General features: G+C 38.0%; 1 protein-coding gene across 1 annotated transcript in view; it reads left to right on the forward strand.

Moving 5' to 3' along the window:
• The window catches only part of LOC149200505 (uncharacterized), a 43,051-nt gene continuing 24,320 nt past the window's right edge, over window positions 1-18,731 (forward strand). The window contains exons 1-4 of the mRNA XM_089400963.1: window positions 1-321; window positions 6,780-6,836; window positions 7,030-7,704; window positions 7,802-7,861. Coding sequence (XP_089257089.1) covers window positions 1-321; window positions 6,780-6,836; window positions 7,030-7,704; window positions 7,802-7,861 — 1,113 coding nt within the window. The remainder of the gene's footprint in view (window positions 322-6,779; window positions 6,837-7,029; window positions 7,705-7,801; window positions 7,862-18,731) is intronic.

Consider the following 18,731-nt stretch of genomic DNA (forward strand, 5'->3'; position numbering starts at 1 on the left):
ATGTCGAAGTTACTTAATCATTTCTCTGATTCTGATAAGCTTGAAGGGGTAAAATCATACAAGATATGGAAACGTCTCATTGAAAGCACTCTAATATATAATGAATTGTTGCAAGACATATGTGATGGATACATTAAGCCTAATAAACCTACAGATGTAACTTCACTTGCAAAATGGGAAGTTAAAAATGTCAAGGCACTAGCTCTTATAAAGTCTTCAGTTAATGATGAGATGTATATTCATATTGAAAATGCCTTAGATGCATGGTTTGCTTTGCGTACTTTCAAAGATCTATTTGATACACAACCTGAATCAAAAAAGGTTGATCTACAACTTAAGTTGCTTAAAAAAAAACTAACTAAAGGAGGAGATGTCCTTGAGTATATCTCTAGGCTTTAAAATATTAAGAAAGAAATAGTAAAAGCCGGATTTCCAACAGTAGATGACAGTTTCATGACCACAATTCTAATTGCTAGATTGCCTTCTTCTTACACGCATTTTTTGGAAACTCTACAAGTGACCAGAAAGTTAGATAAATTAAAGTTTGATGAGCTAAGTGAGATGTTGGCTCAACATGACAAAACTTTTGGGAAGAAGAAACAAGGGGAAGATGTCTTCTTCACAGAGGCCAGCACAAGTAAATCATCAACTGACAATTCTAGAGGAAGAGGACATTTCAATCAACATCCAGCAGCACATAGTGGACAAGGTCGTGGAAGAAGCCAAAATAGAGGAAACTTTCAAGGAAGAGGAAACAGTCAAGGTAGAGGAAACTTTCAAAACAGAGGCAACTTTCAAGGTAGAGGAAACAATCAAGGAAGAGGTCAAAGTCAAGGCAGAGGGCAAACTCAAAGCAGAGGTCAAAGCAGAGGCAAAGGACAGTATCAAGGAAGAGGCAGAGACTTGAATCAAATTGTCTGTAGAAGATGTAACAGAGCGGCCATTTTGCAAAAGATTGTAGAACTTCCATTGATAAAATTACAAAGTTCCATCAAAACACAGCTCAATTTGCCACTGATCAAGACAATGATGGTTCAAAATATGTCTTCACATCAAGTCAAAGCTCAGAATCAGCAGCATTAGTTTCCACTTTTCTTAAAAGTGATTATGAAGATGCATGGATTTTAGATACAGGGGAAACTCAACACATGACTTTTCGACAAGACTTATTTTGGGACTTCCAACCATGCCACCTTAGTTCAATCTTTCTTGCTGATGATACAAAACATACTCCTTATGGAAAAGGTGTTGTTAAGGTTTATCTTCCTAACATTGGAGAAAGATTGATTTCAAATGTATGGTATGTACCCACCTTTAAAAAGAATTTGTTGTCTTTAGTCTTGATCCAACAAGCTAGACATCAAGTGGATTTGGAGGATGGCCTAGTTAAAATTAATTTAATCAAACAGAATATGAAAACAGTGATGACAGGATATGAAGATGGAAAACTGTTACGAATGAAAGGAACAGTTATTCCAAGGAATTCTGATTTTGCAGGGGCAACAAGCACAAACATTTCACCTACCAGATTATGACATGTGAGATATGAACATCTAAACTTTGACAATCTCTCTCAACTGCAAAAACAAGGAATGGTTAAGGGACTTCCTACCTTCAAGAAAGAAAATGCAAGATGTGAAGCTTGCATTTATGGAAAACAAAGTCGAGAGACTTTCCCGACAAGTTCATGGCGAGCAAACAGGCGTTTGCAATTAGTACATAGTGACATTTGTGGACCCTTGCAAGCTATTAAACTTTTCAGGAGGTTGCAAATATTTCTTACTCTTTATTGATGATTTCAGCAGAATGACATGGGTTTACTTCTTGAAGCATAAGTCAGAGGCATTTGAAAAGTTTAAAACTTTTCGTCAACTTGTTGAAAATGAAGTCAAAGAAAAGATTGGCACTCTTAGAACTGACAATGGAGGAGAATTCACTTCAAATGAATTCCAAAGTTATTGAAGAGACAATGGGATCAAACAACATCTTACAAATGTCTACACTCCACAACAAAATGGAGTAGTAGAAAGAATGAATCGCACTTTGTTAGGAATGGCGAGATCTATGTTAACTTTTAAAAAGTTAAGTCCTATTTATTGGGCAGAAGCAATCCATACAACTGTTTACTTAAGGAACAGGTCTCCCACTACTTCTTTGGATGGAATATATTACACCGTATGAAGCATGGTTTGGTTTCAACCTAAAGTTAAACACCTTAGAGTTTTTGGTTCCGTGTGTTATGCCTTAGTTCCAAAAGAAAAATGAGCTAAGCTTGACTCACAAAGTTTGAAATGCACAATGATTGGATATTTGGATGAGAAGAAAGGGTACATGCTTCTGTCAAATGGGAAATTTATTGTCAGCAGAGATGTAATTTTTGATGAAACTAAGAGTAAGAGTGCTGAAGAAATAGAACATCTTCTTCAAAAATTGGAAACAAAAGGAGATAAAAAGAAAGGAAACATTCAAAGTCAACCAAATTCACAAAATTGGTATGAACTTGATTTTCCATCCTCTGAAGATGATTCATCCAGTCCATCTACTTCACCAACATAGTTTGGGTCTTCTGGCAGTTCATCAGAATCTCCTAGTAGCAGTAGTTCTTCTGACAATGATTCTTTGCCCCCAGAATCTACAGTCGATCAATGTACCTCTCTTTACATTAATCCTCTTTATAATGATGCTGACTTTTCAAAATCTCAAACAAGTGAACATCAATTGCCAAAATGGGTTGTTCAACTTTTGAAAGATGTAAGGCTTGATGAGAAAAATAAAAAAGGAACAAAAGGGTCAACCGGGAATGAAGGAAATTTTGCCTTGATCACGAATGATTTTACTGAACCCTCCACGTACAAAGAGGCAGTAAAATATAAAGAATGGCAACAAGCTATGGTTGAAGAATATAAGGCAGTTCAAGACAACAATACTTGGAAAATTGTTGATTGTCCTCAAAGTGTTAAACCCATAGGATGCAAATGGGTTTACAGAATTAAGTACAACTAAAATGGAGAATACGACAAGTACAAAGCTAGACTTGTGGCTAAGGGTTTTGCGCAATAGGAAGGCATTGATTATGAGGAAACTTTTTCTCCTATAGCAAAATGGAACACCATCCACTTAACACTCGCATTAGCAGCACAAAAAGGATGGAAAGTTCATTAGATGGATGTAAAGAGTGCTTTCCTCAATGAAGATTTACAGGAAGATGTATATATGACACAACTGCCAGGTTTTGAAATTGAAGGGCAAGAACATAAAGTCTGTAAACTGATTAAGGCTTTATATGGGTTAAAACAAGCTCCACGAGCTTGGTATGCCAAAATGGATGAATACCTTTGGAAAGTTGGCTTTCAACGAAGTGAATCTGATGATACTTTGTATGTACGTCAATAGGGTAAAAATATGGTGATTCTTGTTATGTATGTAGATGATTTGATCATTACTAGAAACAATGATGATCATATTATACAGGTGAAAAAGGAGTTACATGCAGGATTTAAGATGACAAATTTGGGACTACTTCACTACTATCTTGGAGTTGAAGTATTCCAACGTCCACATCATATTTTCATTTCTCAGAGTAAGTATGTAGCAAAAGTTCTTCAACGATTTGGAATGCAGGATTGCAAGCTAGTTCTTACCCGCATATAAAAAAACTTGAATCCTTCAAAATTTGAAGGGGGGAAAGGTGGACAACACTAGTTATAGACAGTTGATTGGCAGCCTGATTTATCTGACAACGACTCGACTAGATCTATCTTATGCAGTTAGTATTCTTTCATGCTTTATGCAGGAACCACGAGACAACCACTGGAATGCAGCCAAAAGGGTTCTATGATATATCCAAGGAACAAAAGATTTTAGTCTTCTTTACAAACAGACTAAAAACTTTGTAGTTGGCAGATTTTCAGATGCAGACTTTGTTGGCAGTATTGATGATCGAGCATCAACCTGCGGTTATTTAATGCACATGGGGTCAGCTGCAGTATCTTGGAGTTGCAAGAAACAAGCTACATTGGCCACTTCTTCAGTCGAAGCAGAATACATATCAGCATGGGAAGCAGTGTGTGAAATAGTTTGGTTGCGCAAAGTTTTGCAGGATTTGAGCATTCCTCAAGCAGAAGCTACATCATTATTCATCAACAGCCAGTCAACCATAAAGCTTGCCAAGAATCCAGTTTTTCATTCCAAAACAAAACATGTGGACACCAAATATCATCACATTAGATCGGTCATTGCCAAGGACGTCATCAAGCCAATTTATTGTCCTTCAGAAGATCAGGTCTCCGATATTTTCACAAAACCACTTGGCAAGATCAAATTTACTAAGTTCAGAGATGAACTTGGTATTTGTTGTAATGTATCTTTGGATCATAGGGGGGAATGTTAAATGATCCAAAATACAAAATTCATAGTTCACAAAGTTAGGATAGAATATTTATTTATTTAGAATATTTAATTAAATATTGGAGACACTTAGAAATAGAATATTGTTGTAAAAGATATGACATCTAGAATAACGTCGTATCTTAGGCTCCAATTTAGGAGTAGAGTTAGTAGATTGGTTAGAATTGCATTTATTGTAAATGGATACTTGTTAATTTAATAAGTAGTCCATAACTAGAATAGGTTAGGAAATTAAGCTTATATATAGTTCATTCGCCTGATTGCAAGAGTGTTGGAGTGTGTGTGTAAACTCTTGCAAAATTATTATGTAATTTCTTTTCTGATTAATAAAATTGTGTTTCATTCGCCTGATTGCAAGAGTGTTGGAGTGTGTGTGTAAACTCTTGCAAAATTATTATGTAATTTCTTTTTTGATTAATAAAATTGTGTCTGAGGACACTTCTGCCATTAATTTCTTTCAGCTGTTGATCTGTAGATGGTTGAGACTGTATTGTGTCTATTTCAATGTTTTTATGGTTAAATAACTTGTTAGTAATTAAACAAGTAGGCGAAATAAAACAAAGAATATAGATAAAATTTCTAACAGGTAATACTTAGAAATTTCAACACGACCATTATCTAATCACAATAGATGGCTAAGATCATCTTGACCGATTCAAGTCACTTTTCTAGAAGTGACTAGAGAGAAATCGAGTTTTCTTAATTAATGCTGATTAATTAACACATTTCCCTAAGTTAGACTTGTGAAAATAATTAAAACTGGTTAATAAATCTAATTAAAACATTTTCCCTTCATAAAATATACTGCACTTGGAGATAATTAATCAATTTGTGTTCCTAGCCTCATAGAGACCACTTGAGACTAGAACACTTGTCCGAGCTACACAAACTAACAAGATATAGCCTGAAAATCCATCTTCCCTTATTTCATGATCCTTTGTAATAAAAGTTCCATTGGTGGATAATTATTTTTTTAAACAAAGCACATTCAGATTTCTAACATCGACACGTAAGCTTATCGCTTTGTTTTTATACCTTACAACTACAATATTAGGCACATAGGTTGGATGTTTCATGGGGGCAATAATATTGGTTGCCAGGATCTTTTGCAATTGCATTTGAATGAAAGGTGCCAATTTTGGATTTTTTGTCTTTTAACTGAAACTCTACTGTCTCCATATCCTTTTACTTAAAATTTCAACATTGTCATTAATTTCTTTAGGATATTTGGGAGTGGTCCCAACCTCATGGGATTTCATAGGGAGATAGTTGAATTTTAGATCCCATTCAGAATTCAGCAGAGTTAACAATTTTTAGGATTTCAGGATTGGCATGATTGCAATGTTTCCATTGGCTTTTGTCATGTATAAGGGTATGGAACTGGCATAAATCAGCAGCTCCAAGCCCTATATGTACCTTGATGTTGGTGGTATTGCTTGTTGTTCTCTTCTGTCATGACACTAGTAAAAATGTACCCTTCACTCAAACAAAATCATTGATTAGGCATGTTAAGTTTTTTTATGTTTTATTTTAATGTTTAGAGAGTGACACTGGTATTGAGGATCCCGACAGAGGCAATACTTTTGATGATATGTAGTTATTTGTTCTAGCATGTTGTTTTTGGACCCTAGAGATAATTTAGAACCTCTTTTGTTGATATATTTTGGTTCAGAGATGGATTGCACTTGGTTCTACTTTGGTTATATTCACCTTTGCTATATAGTATATACACGTGAAACTTTGCATATTTGTGTATAATGATTTGGATTCATATGGATGCACTTGAATATATATGTTTTTTTCAAGAATTGAATATTTTGTGTGTTTTTTGGTTAACTGGTTTTTTGGTCCATCTATTTTTTCTGGTTCCAGCCCGGTTCATGGTTTTGGGGCCCACCAGTCCTATTTTTTTTTAGTTTTTTTTGGTTCTGGTCCATTTCAGGTTTTTGGGGTCATCTGGTCCTGTCCAGTTTTGATAACATTAGTCCTGGGTACTCTCTGGAGGATGTCATAAGTCTTTCTGTTGCTTCCTTCACAATGATAGATGGAGACGAGGACACCTCGTCTCTCATCTTCCTCTACTTGTATTTCTAGTTATGACACTGATGTTGAGCTTGGGCCTCTTAGTGTTTTACTCCTTTTCTGTACCAAGATCTAGCTACTCTCTCTTTTGTGGTCAATTAAATTTTTTCTTTTTGTTAGCTTTCTAGCATCTAGGAGTGTTCTGGACACTCCCGTAATCTACTGGCACTGGTTGTACTCTATAGCCCTGTTGACGTATTTCTTGGTCATTATTAAAATTATCATGTCCACAACTAAGTGGTTAAGTATTAATACTTTAACTTCAATTCTGTGAGTACTATCTTTGTCAGAAGTTGGCTGTCTGGCAAGCTGTTAGTGCTTATATTTGGGTTGGGAAGGATGTTTCAGTGATAGCTGAAAGAGAACATTTATTTTATCTTATTGTTTCATTTGGTTTTCATATTAATTCTTAGCTTCTTAGTTAAATAGTTTTCATGACTACACAATGAGCTATTTTTTAGTTGATTGGCATATTTTCAATAATATTTTTTCAGCATCAAATTTTTGAATCATTATATTCCTCGTATTTTGATGTGCCAGTCTAGCAAATATTTCGAGAGGGTGGAAGGCTCCAGACTTACAAGTGAGGTACTATCAGGTCCTGTTGCTTGCTCTCAGGTTTCTTCTGAATTGGAAAATTTAGCAAGCATGCAAAGAAAGGAGGACGAAAGAAGACAGACACGAAAGAAGAAGACAGTTTGGCAGGTCTCATGTCAAAATGGCGAAGGTTTGGAAGTTCCTTGCCCTTCTGGCAAATGTGGCCAACTTTCAGGAGAGGTTTTACCTAGCAACAGGAGTGAGTTATGTAAAAGATCAGGAACTGATGATTTTTCTTTAGAGTGTAATGATGGAGTAATCAGCGCAATAAGTGTAGGGAATGGAGTGGAATCAATGTCAGATCTAGCAGATCAGAATGAAATAAAGCTGGCACCTACATTGAAGAAGGATGATATTGCCAGAGATAAATTGTCTCCTGCAGCAATAGATAGACAAATGGCAGAAGAAAGTCTTTCTGCTTCCATGAAAGGTAGGCAGAATTATAAGGTGACACTTGTGGAAGCAATTAGGGAAATTGAATTTTGGAAAGAGAAGGCATTAGCCGCTGAACTTGCACAGGAAGAGGCAAGCAATCTATCAAATATTGTTCATGCTGAAAATGTTAGGCTTGAACATGATCTGGCATTTCTCAAGGCAGTTCTGGAAGATACTCAAAAGGTATGGGAAACTATGATTCCATTAGAAAAATAATGAAATCTTTTTCCATGACTCTTTAGAAGCATTTTCTTTCTAACCTGTGACACTTCCCCTACAGGAACTGCATACAACAAGAGGTTTTCTTCAAGCGGATAGGAAGAGAGCATTTCAACTTCAGGTAACTTGATAATCATTTAGATTGACTTCTAATTTGATAGCCAGTGTAAACGTGTTATTTCATTAATGATTAATGGACATTGTTGAGGTAAACAGGGAAAATATTAAATCAATGGAGAGTTAACAGTGAGCAAGGCTTAATGATTGCAATGCAGGTTAGATTTCCTTCTTTTTCTATGCAGACAGGTCAAAGTTGAGCTTGAGTTCAACTTGCTGGATACTGTGTGGAATCTGTTTTGTATAACCTTTTCAAACATTGCAAGGCATGTCCATGGGAAAAGCAATGACTGTAATTGTTGTCAAAACTCAGAAAATCCTACTACATTGCTTTACAATTGATCTAATGAACCACATTGTACTCTTCGTGGGACTTGTCCCAGGCAATGATAAGACTTTTTTGTGTTCAAACTTCAGAGACTTTGAATATTGTTTAGGCTGTGTTATCACCAAAAGTGGGTGGCCCCTAGCAGAATTTTTTCTTCTATTCATCTCTTCCATCCTGCAGCCCCTGAGAGCCACCTTGTAGCCAATGTGACATGGCATTCATATCTCCGCCACCTGCATCAATCATATGTCTCTTTGCCCATTTACCAAGAGCAAATGTTGGAAGGTGGGCTTTTGATCAAAAGGTACTTTGTTCATTTTGCATTTGGGTGGTTATGCTTGTTTATATTTGGGCATTTTGGCATGGATTATGGGATAGCTTGGAAGAGAGAAGGGTCTTGGTTGTGTATTCAAAACCGGCCAGTTCGAACTGTAAAGCAGTCAAACCGGCCGGTTCATTAGCCTAGGCCATCAAACTGGTCGAAAAACCTGGTTATCTAAGAAGCCTCAGTTATTTTTTTGGTCTAACCAGCCGGTTTATTGCCAGGGCAGCGACAGACCCCACATAATGTAGTTTTGAAGCTGTTTTGAGGGAAATTTTGTGAAAATTTCAAAACTGAAATCCTATTACAGCAACTGGAATTTATTTTTCTAATTGTTAAGTATTTAACAATTTATCTACTATGACGAATATCAAATAAATCACACTGCAACTTTCACAAATAAAATACAGCAGAAATAATAGCGCTAGAAACTGAGAAAATACTAGCACACACAATAAATTGACACTGTTATTTTTGGACAATTGTACCCGAAAAAACCCAATCTGGTAAAACCGGTGCAACAACGAGGGTTTTATTATTATGCAATAGTGAAAATCTAAGTACAATCTTTGGATGCTGAACTGACAATCCAAACAGCAAGAAAATCTGGGCAAAATTATTTTAAGGGAATTACCCTTCTTCCACAAGCAATCCCGACACAACTTCCTTAAGAAAACTCAACCTCCTAGACCCTCTGTGTTTGCCTTTGTGTTGTTCTGCAGACCCTATGACGTCAAGCCTCCAACCTACCTTTGATGAAGTCGTTCTGCCTGTCTCTATTGAGGAAATCTCCTCTGTGGCACTCTAGACCCTCTGCCTGACCTTTGGAACTGAGAACGAATTTTTCTCCAATAAATTGAACTGCCTTTCTAAAGCAACTACACAGTCCTCTGCGTTGCCTCACTGGAATAACTCAGCCCTCTTGCTTCTGCCTCTCCGGATCTAGAAAACTTCATCCGGATCACTTTCTCTACCCCTCACTATCTCTGCCCCTCACTATCTTTGTTGCCTCACTGAAGCTCGAACTCTCTGGCAACTGACTATTGCTAATCTAGAAAATCGAATTCTCCAAGTGATTTTGGTGCATCCTCCATCACCACATCAATCCCTTCTTATATCCTCCTGTTGGGACTCCAATGACCAAGATTAAATCTTAACTGATGGATCAGATCATTTCTGGATCGATTCGTGTGAGCTTCTAGAGAATTCTCACCCTAACTTAATTAATTCTGACTAATTAGCCATATTCCCTAAGTTTAGACTTACGAAATATTTAAAAATTGGCTAATAATCTAATTAAGCCATCTCTAGGTGGAATTTCTAGAAACGATTTATGTTTTTTGGAGATCTCATGTATTCTAGCCTGTCCACCAAATTTCGTGGCTAGAACACATCTGATGCTACAAAAACTAATACTCCATCTTAGCGATGAATGTGTTCTGGTGCTGCACATCCTACCACAATACCCTATCTCTGTATCACCTCCTGTCACGTTGCTGATGTCTGGCTACTATGATTGCCTGCCACTGCCCACCAACCACTGCGCAACTCTAATGCTGCATCTGTGCTACTGCTGACCCTGCTGTACTATTGCCAACACTACATCTGCACTCCAACTTTGTTGTTGCTGCAATTGAAAAGCATCCAAAATAGTGAATCAACTGTGTTCAGTATGATATATTTTTCTCCCAAGTTCTGATTGCTACTAGCCTCTGCACTGTCTCCGAATAATCTGCGTTGCTGCTGACTCTGCACTACTGCTAACTCTGCATTGCGCTCTCCAACATCTGACTACAACTAGTCTACAACTGTCTTTATGGAATTCTAACTGCACCTTTGACACTGATCCATACTGCTACTGAATATTGTGGGCTCGTAGCCAAGTAATGATCCATGAGGTGGACTCCTCAAGGACCCTACCCAGTCTTTGTAGCTCTCTGTGTGAAAATTTCTGAATAGAAATCCAACTGCAGTGATTAATATTATTTCTTCTACTTATTAATTCAGAAATAAGTTATTCAAAGTGTTTCTACAACAAATATCGAAATAAATTCTACTGCAACCTTCATAATTAAAATATTGTTGAAAGTAAATGCAAGGAAAAATACAAGCACAAGTATAATCACAATGACAAAGTTATTTTTGGATAGTTGTCCCTGGAAAAACCCAATGTGGGAAAATTGGTGCAGCAAATGAGGGTTTCTTTATTGATCTTCTGCAAAAATCTCATGTACAAGATACAACTAGAATAATAGAAGAGGAATTTTTGTGATAAATTTTACAGACAATATTCTCACGCTTCTCGGCGAGATTCTGACTCTAGAGAGGACCTGCTTCCCCCTCTGCGTCTCACTGCATCAACTTCTGCGCAGGGACTGCGCAGTCCCAGCGTCACAGCCTTTGAGTTGCCTCTCCTTTGCTCTGCATCTTCTTTCTGCTCTTGCACTCCCGACTGATGTTGATGCCCTCTCTCCTTCTCACCTGCAACTCTCTCTTTGATTCGATTTTCTCTTACCGAACTGCGACCAGTGAGAAAATCGATCTTGCTTGGGTAACTGAGTATCTGCCTGGTGTGATTTCCAAATGCCCATTGAAGTCCTTCTATAATCCTCTAGTTGAGCAATCAACAACCCAGATTAGATTCTAATCAATGACCCAAATCATATTGACTTGATCCTCGTCTTCTTCTGGAAGTTTCACCCTCATTTTAATTAACGCACTTTTGGTGGTGGAATGAAGTCAATCCGACGAACGGTTTGCAAGATATCGATTGGCCTAGTTTGAAGTTGGAAACTGCTGAAACTGAAGCTGCAACTATAGAAGTAAAGATTGACCTGCGTGGCCTAGAAGATCTCCTCATCTGAACTGCGCTGTAGGTTCATCTGAACCTCCACTGAAAGCCGCAACTTTTGGTGGTGGAATGAAGTCAATCTGACGAACGATTTGCAAGATATCGACTGCCCTATTTTGAAGCCGGAAACTGCTGAAACTGAAGCTGCAACTGCAGAAGTAAAGATTGACTTGCGTGGCCTAGAAGATCTCCTCATCTGAACTACGTTGTAGGTTCATCTGAACCTCCTCTGGAAGCCACAACTTTTGGTGGTGGAATCATGCTGATTCGATGGTCGGTTTGTGAGATATCGTCTGCCCTAGTTTGATGATGAAGCCACTAATGCTGATGATACTGATCTAGGGTTTGCTACTGTTGATATAAATCAGATTTATTGTACTATTTCTCTCTGCTGAATTATTGAAGATAAAAGAATATTTGATCAAAGGGTTTCCCCACACATTGTGGGGTTTGTCCCTGGCTAGCCGCCACATCTTGTGTCTCTTGTCTTGGCTTGTTTTCTGTCGATCGTTTAATGTTCTATCTGCACTTTACTTTATGTACATGTGATTGCTAATCTGTGGAATATAATAAGAAAAAGAAGTAAACTGTTATAAGCATAGAACATACCATAACTTAACATACTGCCAAGGATATTCTCTGTTGGGTGAGCCATATTTGGCACCCTAGTTGTATTCAGGAAATTTGCTTAATAATGCAAACCCTCTATATGATCCAAATGGATCCAAGAACACTCTCTAAGTCTTGAAATCTCTTAAAATCATGCCAAAGATCAAAATAATCATGTATGAAGAACCCTTAGTATAGCGGAAAAACACTATCGGGAGGCCAAAAACACGTGAAAATAGAAAAAAACAGAGTATTGGAGGTTTGAACAAGTGAATGCACAGTAGCCGTCAGATCTGATCGATCAATGGTCCAGATCTGATCGGTGAATCACAATCGGCGGTGGCAATCAGTGGATATCGGCGCAGACTACATAACACTTGCAACAACGACCGACGAAGTTAACTAGGACCGTCGATCAAGCGCGCAGATCGACAGCCCATGTTGCATCGCAGGATCGCTATCGAAGATTACAAGAGCGCTTACAACGGCCCGGGGTTATCGCGATGTGCAATTGTGATCAATCGCATCGTGATATCGCAATCGGGGCTACATAGAGGAGTGGGCCTATAAACATACACATCTGCGATCTGATGAACCAGACTCGACGGATTTATAAATATTATTTCATAAGATTTGAGATCCGCAAAAAAGGCATTTTTAATGTATTTTGCGTATTTCGTTCATTAAACGAAATACATGGGGTGAAGCGCCGATGCGATAAGCCAGACCTGAAAGGGTTCCTTAAGGCTATTATATATTGTTTCAAGTCCGGAGAAAAGCCATTTCTAATGCATTTTCATAGTTTTAACGTATTTCTAAAATACAAAGGGGAACCTTGGAGCAAGGCCAAAGCGACTTGCGATAGTGATTGAGGATGGACCCGATAGAGGAATAGACCATATTTAAGGACTTTTGAAGTCCGAAATGAACTGTGTTTTGGCAGAATTTCACAGTCATGAATGCATTTTCCTGTGTTAGTAGAAAACGACCGCGTTTGGGATTCCGAAGGATTTCAAGGGCCCGAGGCACTCTTACGTTGCAGAATAGGTGGCCACCTCCCCTTTAGGCGTTATGCAATGATTGTGTAACGCTAGAAGAGGGATTCGAGCGGACAGAGGCCGGGGAGACAGAAAGCCGAGAAGGAGAAATGAACAGGCAGCCCAAATTTGCTTTAAAGCCATAGACAAAGAGCAAACAAAGGAAGTAGTATTGAAAGCAGTGCCGAGACAGAGCTAAGACAGAGACAGAGAGTGATTAGAGAGTCTGTGTACTCAGAGAAAGCTTGAGAGGTTCAAGTAAACTCTTACTGTTATATTTGTTGTGTATTGAGTCTCCATGTGAGCTCATACTGTTGTAAAAACTCTGCTTGAAAACATAATAGAGAGGCCACCACTGAAGGCTGGACCAGGAGTATTGGGTGAACTCCTCATTAAATTCGCTTTGTTGTGTGTTGTCTATTATGTTTTTGTTTACTGCTTCATTTTCTGTGTATTTCGCAATCTGATCGATCCATTGCATAAAATAACATAGGCAAATCCATGCACATGAGTCTATAATACCTTATTATTTGTCTTAGATCTCATTATCAGATCAAGTGGTATCGGAGCTTTAGGTTGCTAAGGTTAGACAAGCTTGTGCTGGATTGGTGAATGATAACTAGGTCAAAGCTAAAATTAGGAGAAGGAGAACTGATTGAAGCTAACCCAGAAATTGGTAGAGTCTATTCTAGGAGGAAAATGGTAGAAGAAAATCCCTTGGAATCAGACTCTTAGTTCATGGATAGTTTCATGACCATGAGAGCCATGGTAGAAGAGATGTACCGAGAATTTAAGAAAGGTAGAGGTGAAGATTCTTCAACCTCCAAAAAAGACAAAGGAACAGAAGAATCTCTTCTAGATTGCCATTCTGAAGGCAAAGGGAAAGGAAAAGAGGCTCCTCTATCCACGCCTCCTGATAGCCCTGAAAATAAAAGGAAGAAAACATCTTTGATTAAATTAGATGTTAAATTTGATTTTCCAATATATGATGGAGAATTAAATTCAGAGAAGTTAGATAACTGGATTAGACAGATTTATGTGTATTGTAGGGTGCAGAATATTGATTCAGACAGGAATAAAATTCAGCTGGCTAGCCTACACCTTGGAGGAACTGCCTTGGTATGGTGGGAACACAAGACACAAGCTGACTTGAAGAAGCATGGTAAAAGTCTTTCTGTCTGGAGTGAATTTGTTTCTGCAATTAAAAAACAATTCTATCCACTAACTTATATGTAGCAAGCTATGATGAATTGGCAAACTCTTCGCTAGTTAAAGGGGCAAAGTGTACAAAGCTACACCCAAGAATTTAGAAAAAGGGCTTTGATTCTAGGCATATCTTTAGACTCACCTGAAACTTTGCTGAAGTATATAGGTGGTCTACACAGCTATTTGAGGCACACCATTCTCATGTTTAACCCTACTAGCATAGATGAGGTATCTGTTCAGGTTACCCATCTAGAGGCTAGAGGCAAGAATGTGAACCCAGAGATTAGGGGATCATCAAAACCCACTGCAAGCAAGAACAAGGAAAATAGGAAGCAGAAATGGAAAGAGAGGAAGGCAATGCTGTACAAAAGGCCAAACCTTCATGCTCTCACTGCAATAAGGATGGACATGATGATGAACATTGCTGGTCTTTGCATTCGGAGCTGAAACCCAAGAAGTTCGATGGCAAGAAGAAGAAGGCTTCTGTTGCTGTACAAAAGGATTTGGGGTCAGACTCAGGTGATGAAATAACAATCGCAGCCACAGGTATAAAAGATAAAAATTCTGAAGCATCTACTAGTAATTCTGCACAAACTATTGATAGTGAAGAAAATGAGAGGAAAAGACATGAGCTTTTTCATATTAGAGTTATTTCCAAGCATCAAAAGATTGATACTTTGTTTGATAGTGGCTCACAAGTAAACTTAATTTCTGAAGCAATTGTAAAGAAGCTGGGATTACTAACCACACCTCACAAGAAGCCATATCCATTAGGTTGGGTATGTGATAAAGCAAAGCTACAAGTGACTAGACAATGTAAACTTAGGTTTGCCATTGGTTCAGCATTTGTAGATGAGGTTGAGTTAGATGTAATTCCCTTGGATATATGTGGAATTGTTTTAGGAAGTCCTTACTTGTATGATAGAAAAGCCATTTTCTATAGAGCAGAAAATAAGTAACAACTAACCAAAGATGGAATAGAATATATTGTAAGAGCTCACAAACTCAAAGATAATTATACTCTCATAAACTCAGGGCAGATGAAAAGGATTGTAAATTCATCCAAGCAATTTTTACTAATGGTTGTAAAGGAAAAGAGACTTGATAAAACCAATGTATTTGAGGGTTGTGATGTTAAACAGAAAGCTAATTTAGAAAGAGTTGTTTCAGAATATGATATCTTATTTCAAGAACCTAAAGGTCTACCACCAAAAAGGGAAATTGTACATGATATTCATTTGCAGCAAGATGCTCCATTGCCTAACATCGGAATGTACTGATTATCCGCTTTAGAGAATGCAAAAATCAAGAAGCAGGTACAAGAGCTGCTCAAAAAAGGGTTCATAAGACCAAGCACATCGCCATGCGGGTCTCCAATAGTGGAGAAAGAAGGATGGTCTGTGGAGGATGTGCATTGACTATAGAGCACTGAATAAAAATAATGATCAAGAATCGTTATCCCCTTCCTCGCATTGATGATCTATTGGATCAGCTGAAAGAGGTTGTTTACTTTTCCAAGTTGGACTTGCATAGTGGTTACCATTAGGTTAGAGTAGCAGAGCAAGATGCATGGAACACTACTTTCAAAACAAAGCAAGGGATGTATGAATGGCTAGTTATGCCTTTTGGCTTAACTAATGCTCCTGCCACTTTCATGAGAGTTATGAATGATGTACTCAGGCCTTTTACTGATGATTTTGTAATTGTATATCTAGATGACATTCCTGTATTCAATAAAACATGGGAACAACATTTAAAGCATGTAAAGCAGACTCTGGATGTTTTGAAAAAAGAAAATCTCTATGTTAAATTATCAAAATGTGAATTTGGCGAAACATCTTTGAATTATTTGGGTCATATTGTAGGGGGTGGTGAATTGGAAAATCTCTATGTTAAATTATCAAAATGTGAATTTGGAAAAACATATTTGAATTATTTGGGTCATATTGTAGGGGGTGGTGAATTGAAGATAGATCCCTCTAAGGTTGCAGTCATTGTAAACTGGCTTAAACCCAAGTCTGCTACAAAAGTTAGAAGCTTCCTAGGAGCAGCACAATATTGGAGAAAGTTTATTGCTAACTTTTCCTTAATTGCAGCTCCCTTACATGCTTTAACAGGATTGAACAAGGTGTTTTAGTGGGGAGGCAAATAGCAGAAAGCCTTCAACACCTTGAAAGAAAAAATTAGTACAACACTAATACTAGCATTGCCAAATCTTCAACAACCATTTGAGATCGAAACAAATCCCAGTGACTATGCCATGGGAGCAGTGTTGACGCAACATGGTAAACCCATATGCTACCATTTTGAGACTTTTAATTCTACAGTAGTTAATTACCCTACATATGATAAAGAATTGTATGCATTAGTCCAGAGTGTGAAAAAGTGGAAACATTACTTAATGGGCAAAGAAACAATCATACATACTGATCATCAGCCACTTCAGTATTTGCACTCACAAACTAAACTGCAACAATCAAGACACTATAGGTGGATGGGTTTCCTACAATAGTTTCATTTAGTCATTAGATATAAAAAGGGCATACACAATAAATTTGCAAATATTGTATCCAGACCAATTATAAATGCATATACTATACTTAAGAATAACTCAGTAATGCATGAAAGCTACATTGAACAGCATGCTCAAGATATAGACTTTAAAGATGTATATGCAGATTTAAGTAATGGAAAAAAGGTAGAAGAATTGGATTACTATGTTAAGGACCAACTCTTGTATCATTTGGGAAAGCTATGCATCCCACAAATTGAAAGAGTTAACATAATTAGGGAGGCACATACTTCTCTGATATCAGGTCATTTTGGTGTAAGTAAAACAGTTGCACAACTGCAAAGATACTGCTATTGGCCAAAAATGCATGAAACAGTTTCTAGATATGTAAGAGGGTATACCATGTGTGCCAAAAGCAAGCCCAGCAATAGAAAACTAGGCTTGTACACTCCACTTTCAGTTCCTTCTTGTCCTTGGGAAATTTTTTCCATGGACTTTGTTGGGGGATTGCCGAAATCTAGAAAAGGTCATGACTATTTATATGTTATTGTGGTCAGGTTCAACAAAATGTGTATTTTAATAATTTGTAATAAGTAGATTACAGCTGAAAAAACAACGAAATTGTTCTTTCAGCATGTCTAGGTACATTTTGGGTTACCCACTTCCATAGTATCTAATCGAGACTCCTGATTTGTTGGGAAGTTTTGGTTGAGTTTGTGGCAATTGATGGACACTAGACTGAAGAAGGGCACAACCTTTCATCCACAATAGATGGCCAAATAGAGGTAGTCAACAGGACAATGATCCAGTTGCTCAGGGGTTATTGCAGCAAGCATCCCAAGCTTTGGGACAAACATTTATGTTATGTGCAACATGCTTACAACCGTGCTAAACATTCTTCTACACAGAGATCTCTTTTTGAGACCTGTTTTGGTTTTATACCAAGGTATCCCTTGGATTTTGTCTTTGAAGAAGACATAGTAGTTGCTGGACACAGTGATGTGGACAAAGCAACCAAATTCATTGAACAGATCCAAGAAATTCACCAGGCAGTGCAGGAACATCTGGAAAAGAGCCAAGCCAGGTACAAGGCAAGGCATGATAAGCATCGGGTGGAGCACAGCTTCCGAGTTGGTGATCAAGTCTAGTTGTATATTAGCAAGGATAGAATGCAAGGTGAAGGAAAGAAGCTGAAGCCAATAAGGTATGGGCCTTTTAAGGTACTTAAGAAAATTGGTGAGAATGCTTTCCGCCTTGATTTGCCAGTTTACATGCACATCTATTTAGTAGTAAATGTAGAAAACTTAAGACTGTTTGAACCTTCATTAATTGAAGATCCCGAAGAGCAAAGTCAATTGCCTTCCATTGATGATCTGTTCCCTAAATACCTCAATGAGCTGTTGGAAGATACAGTTCTGGACAGGAAGGTGAGGACTACACGCAGAGGGGACATGGAGTACCTTAGGATCGGGCTCAAAGGTTCAAAACCCAACAGTGCAAAATGGATAGAGATTGGGCAAGTGAGGCAGCTATACCCTCACTTGAGCGATGCTTGAAAACCAAATTTTGGTGGCCCAAAAGCCTTTTTCAGTGGGAAGGCGTGATCCAAATGGATCCAAGAACACTCTCTAAGTCTTGAAATCTCTTAAAATCACGCCAAAGATCAAAATAATCATGTATGAAGAACCCTTAGTATAGCTGAAAAACACTATCGGGAGGCCAAAAACACGTGAAAACAATGAAAAACAAAGTATCAGAGGTCTGAACAAGTGAATGCACAGTAGCCGTCAGATTTAGCTGATCAACGGTCCAGATCTGATCGGCGAATCGCAATCGGTGGTGGCAATCAGCGGACATTGGCATAGAATACATAACACTTGCAATGATGACTGACGGAGTTAACTAGGACCGTCGATCAAGCGCGTAGATCGACGGCCCATGTTGCATTGCAGGATCACTATCGAAGATTACAAGAGCGCTTACAACAGCCCGGGTTATCGCGGTGTGCG

This window comes from Pinus tabuliformis, chromosome 2_1 (assembly GCF_031772625.1).
Source record: "Pinus tabuliformis cultivar Carrire ecotype Pingquan chromosome 2_1, CPIR1, whole genome shotgun sequence".
Taxonomy (NCBI): domain Eukaryota; kingdom Viridiplantae; phylum Streptophyta; class Pinopsida; order Pinales; family Pinaceae; genus Pinus; species Pinus tabuliformis.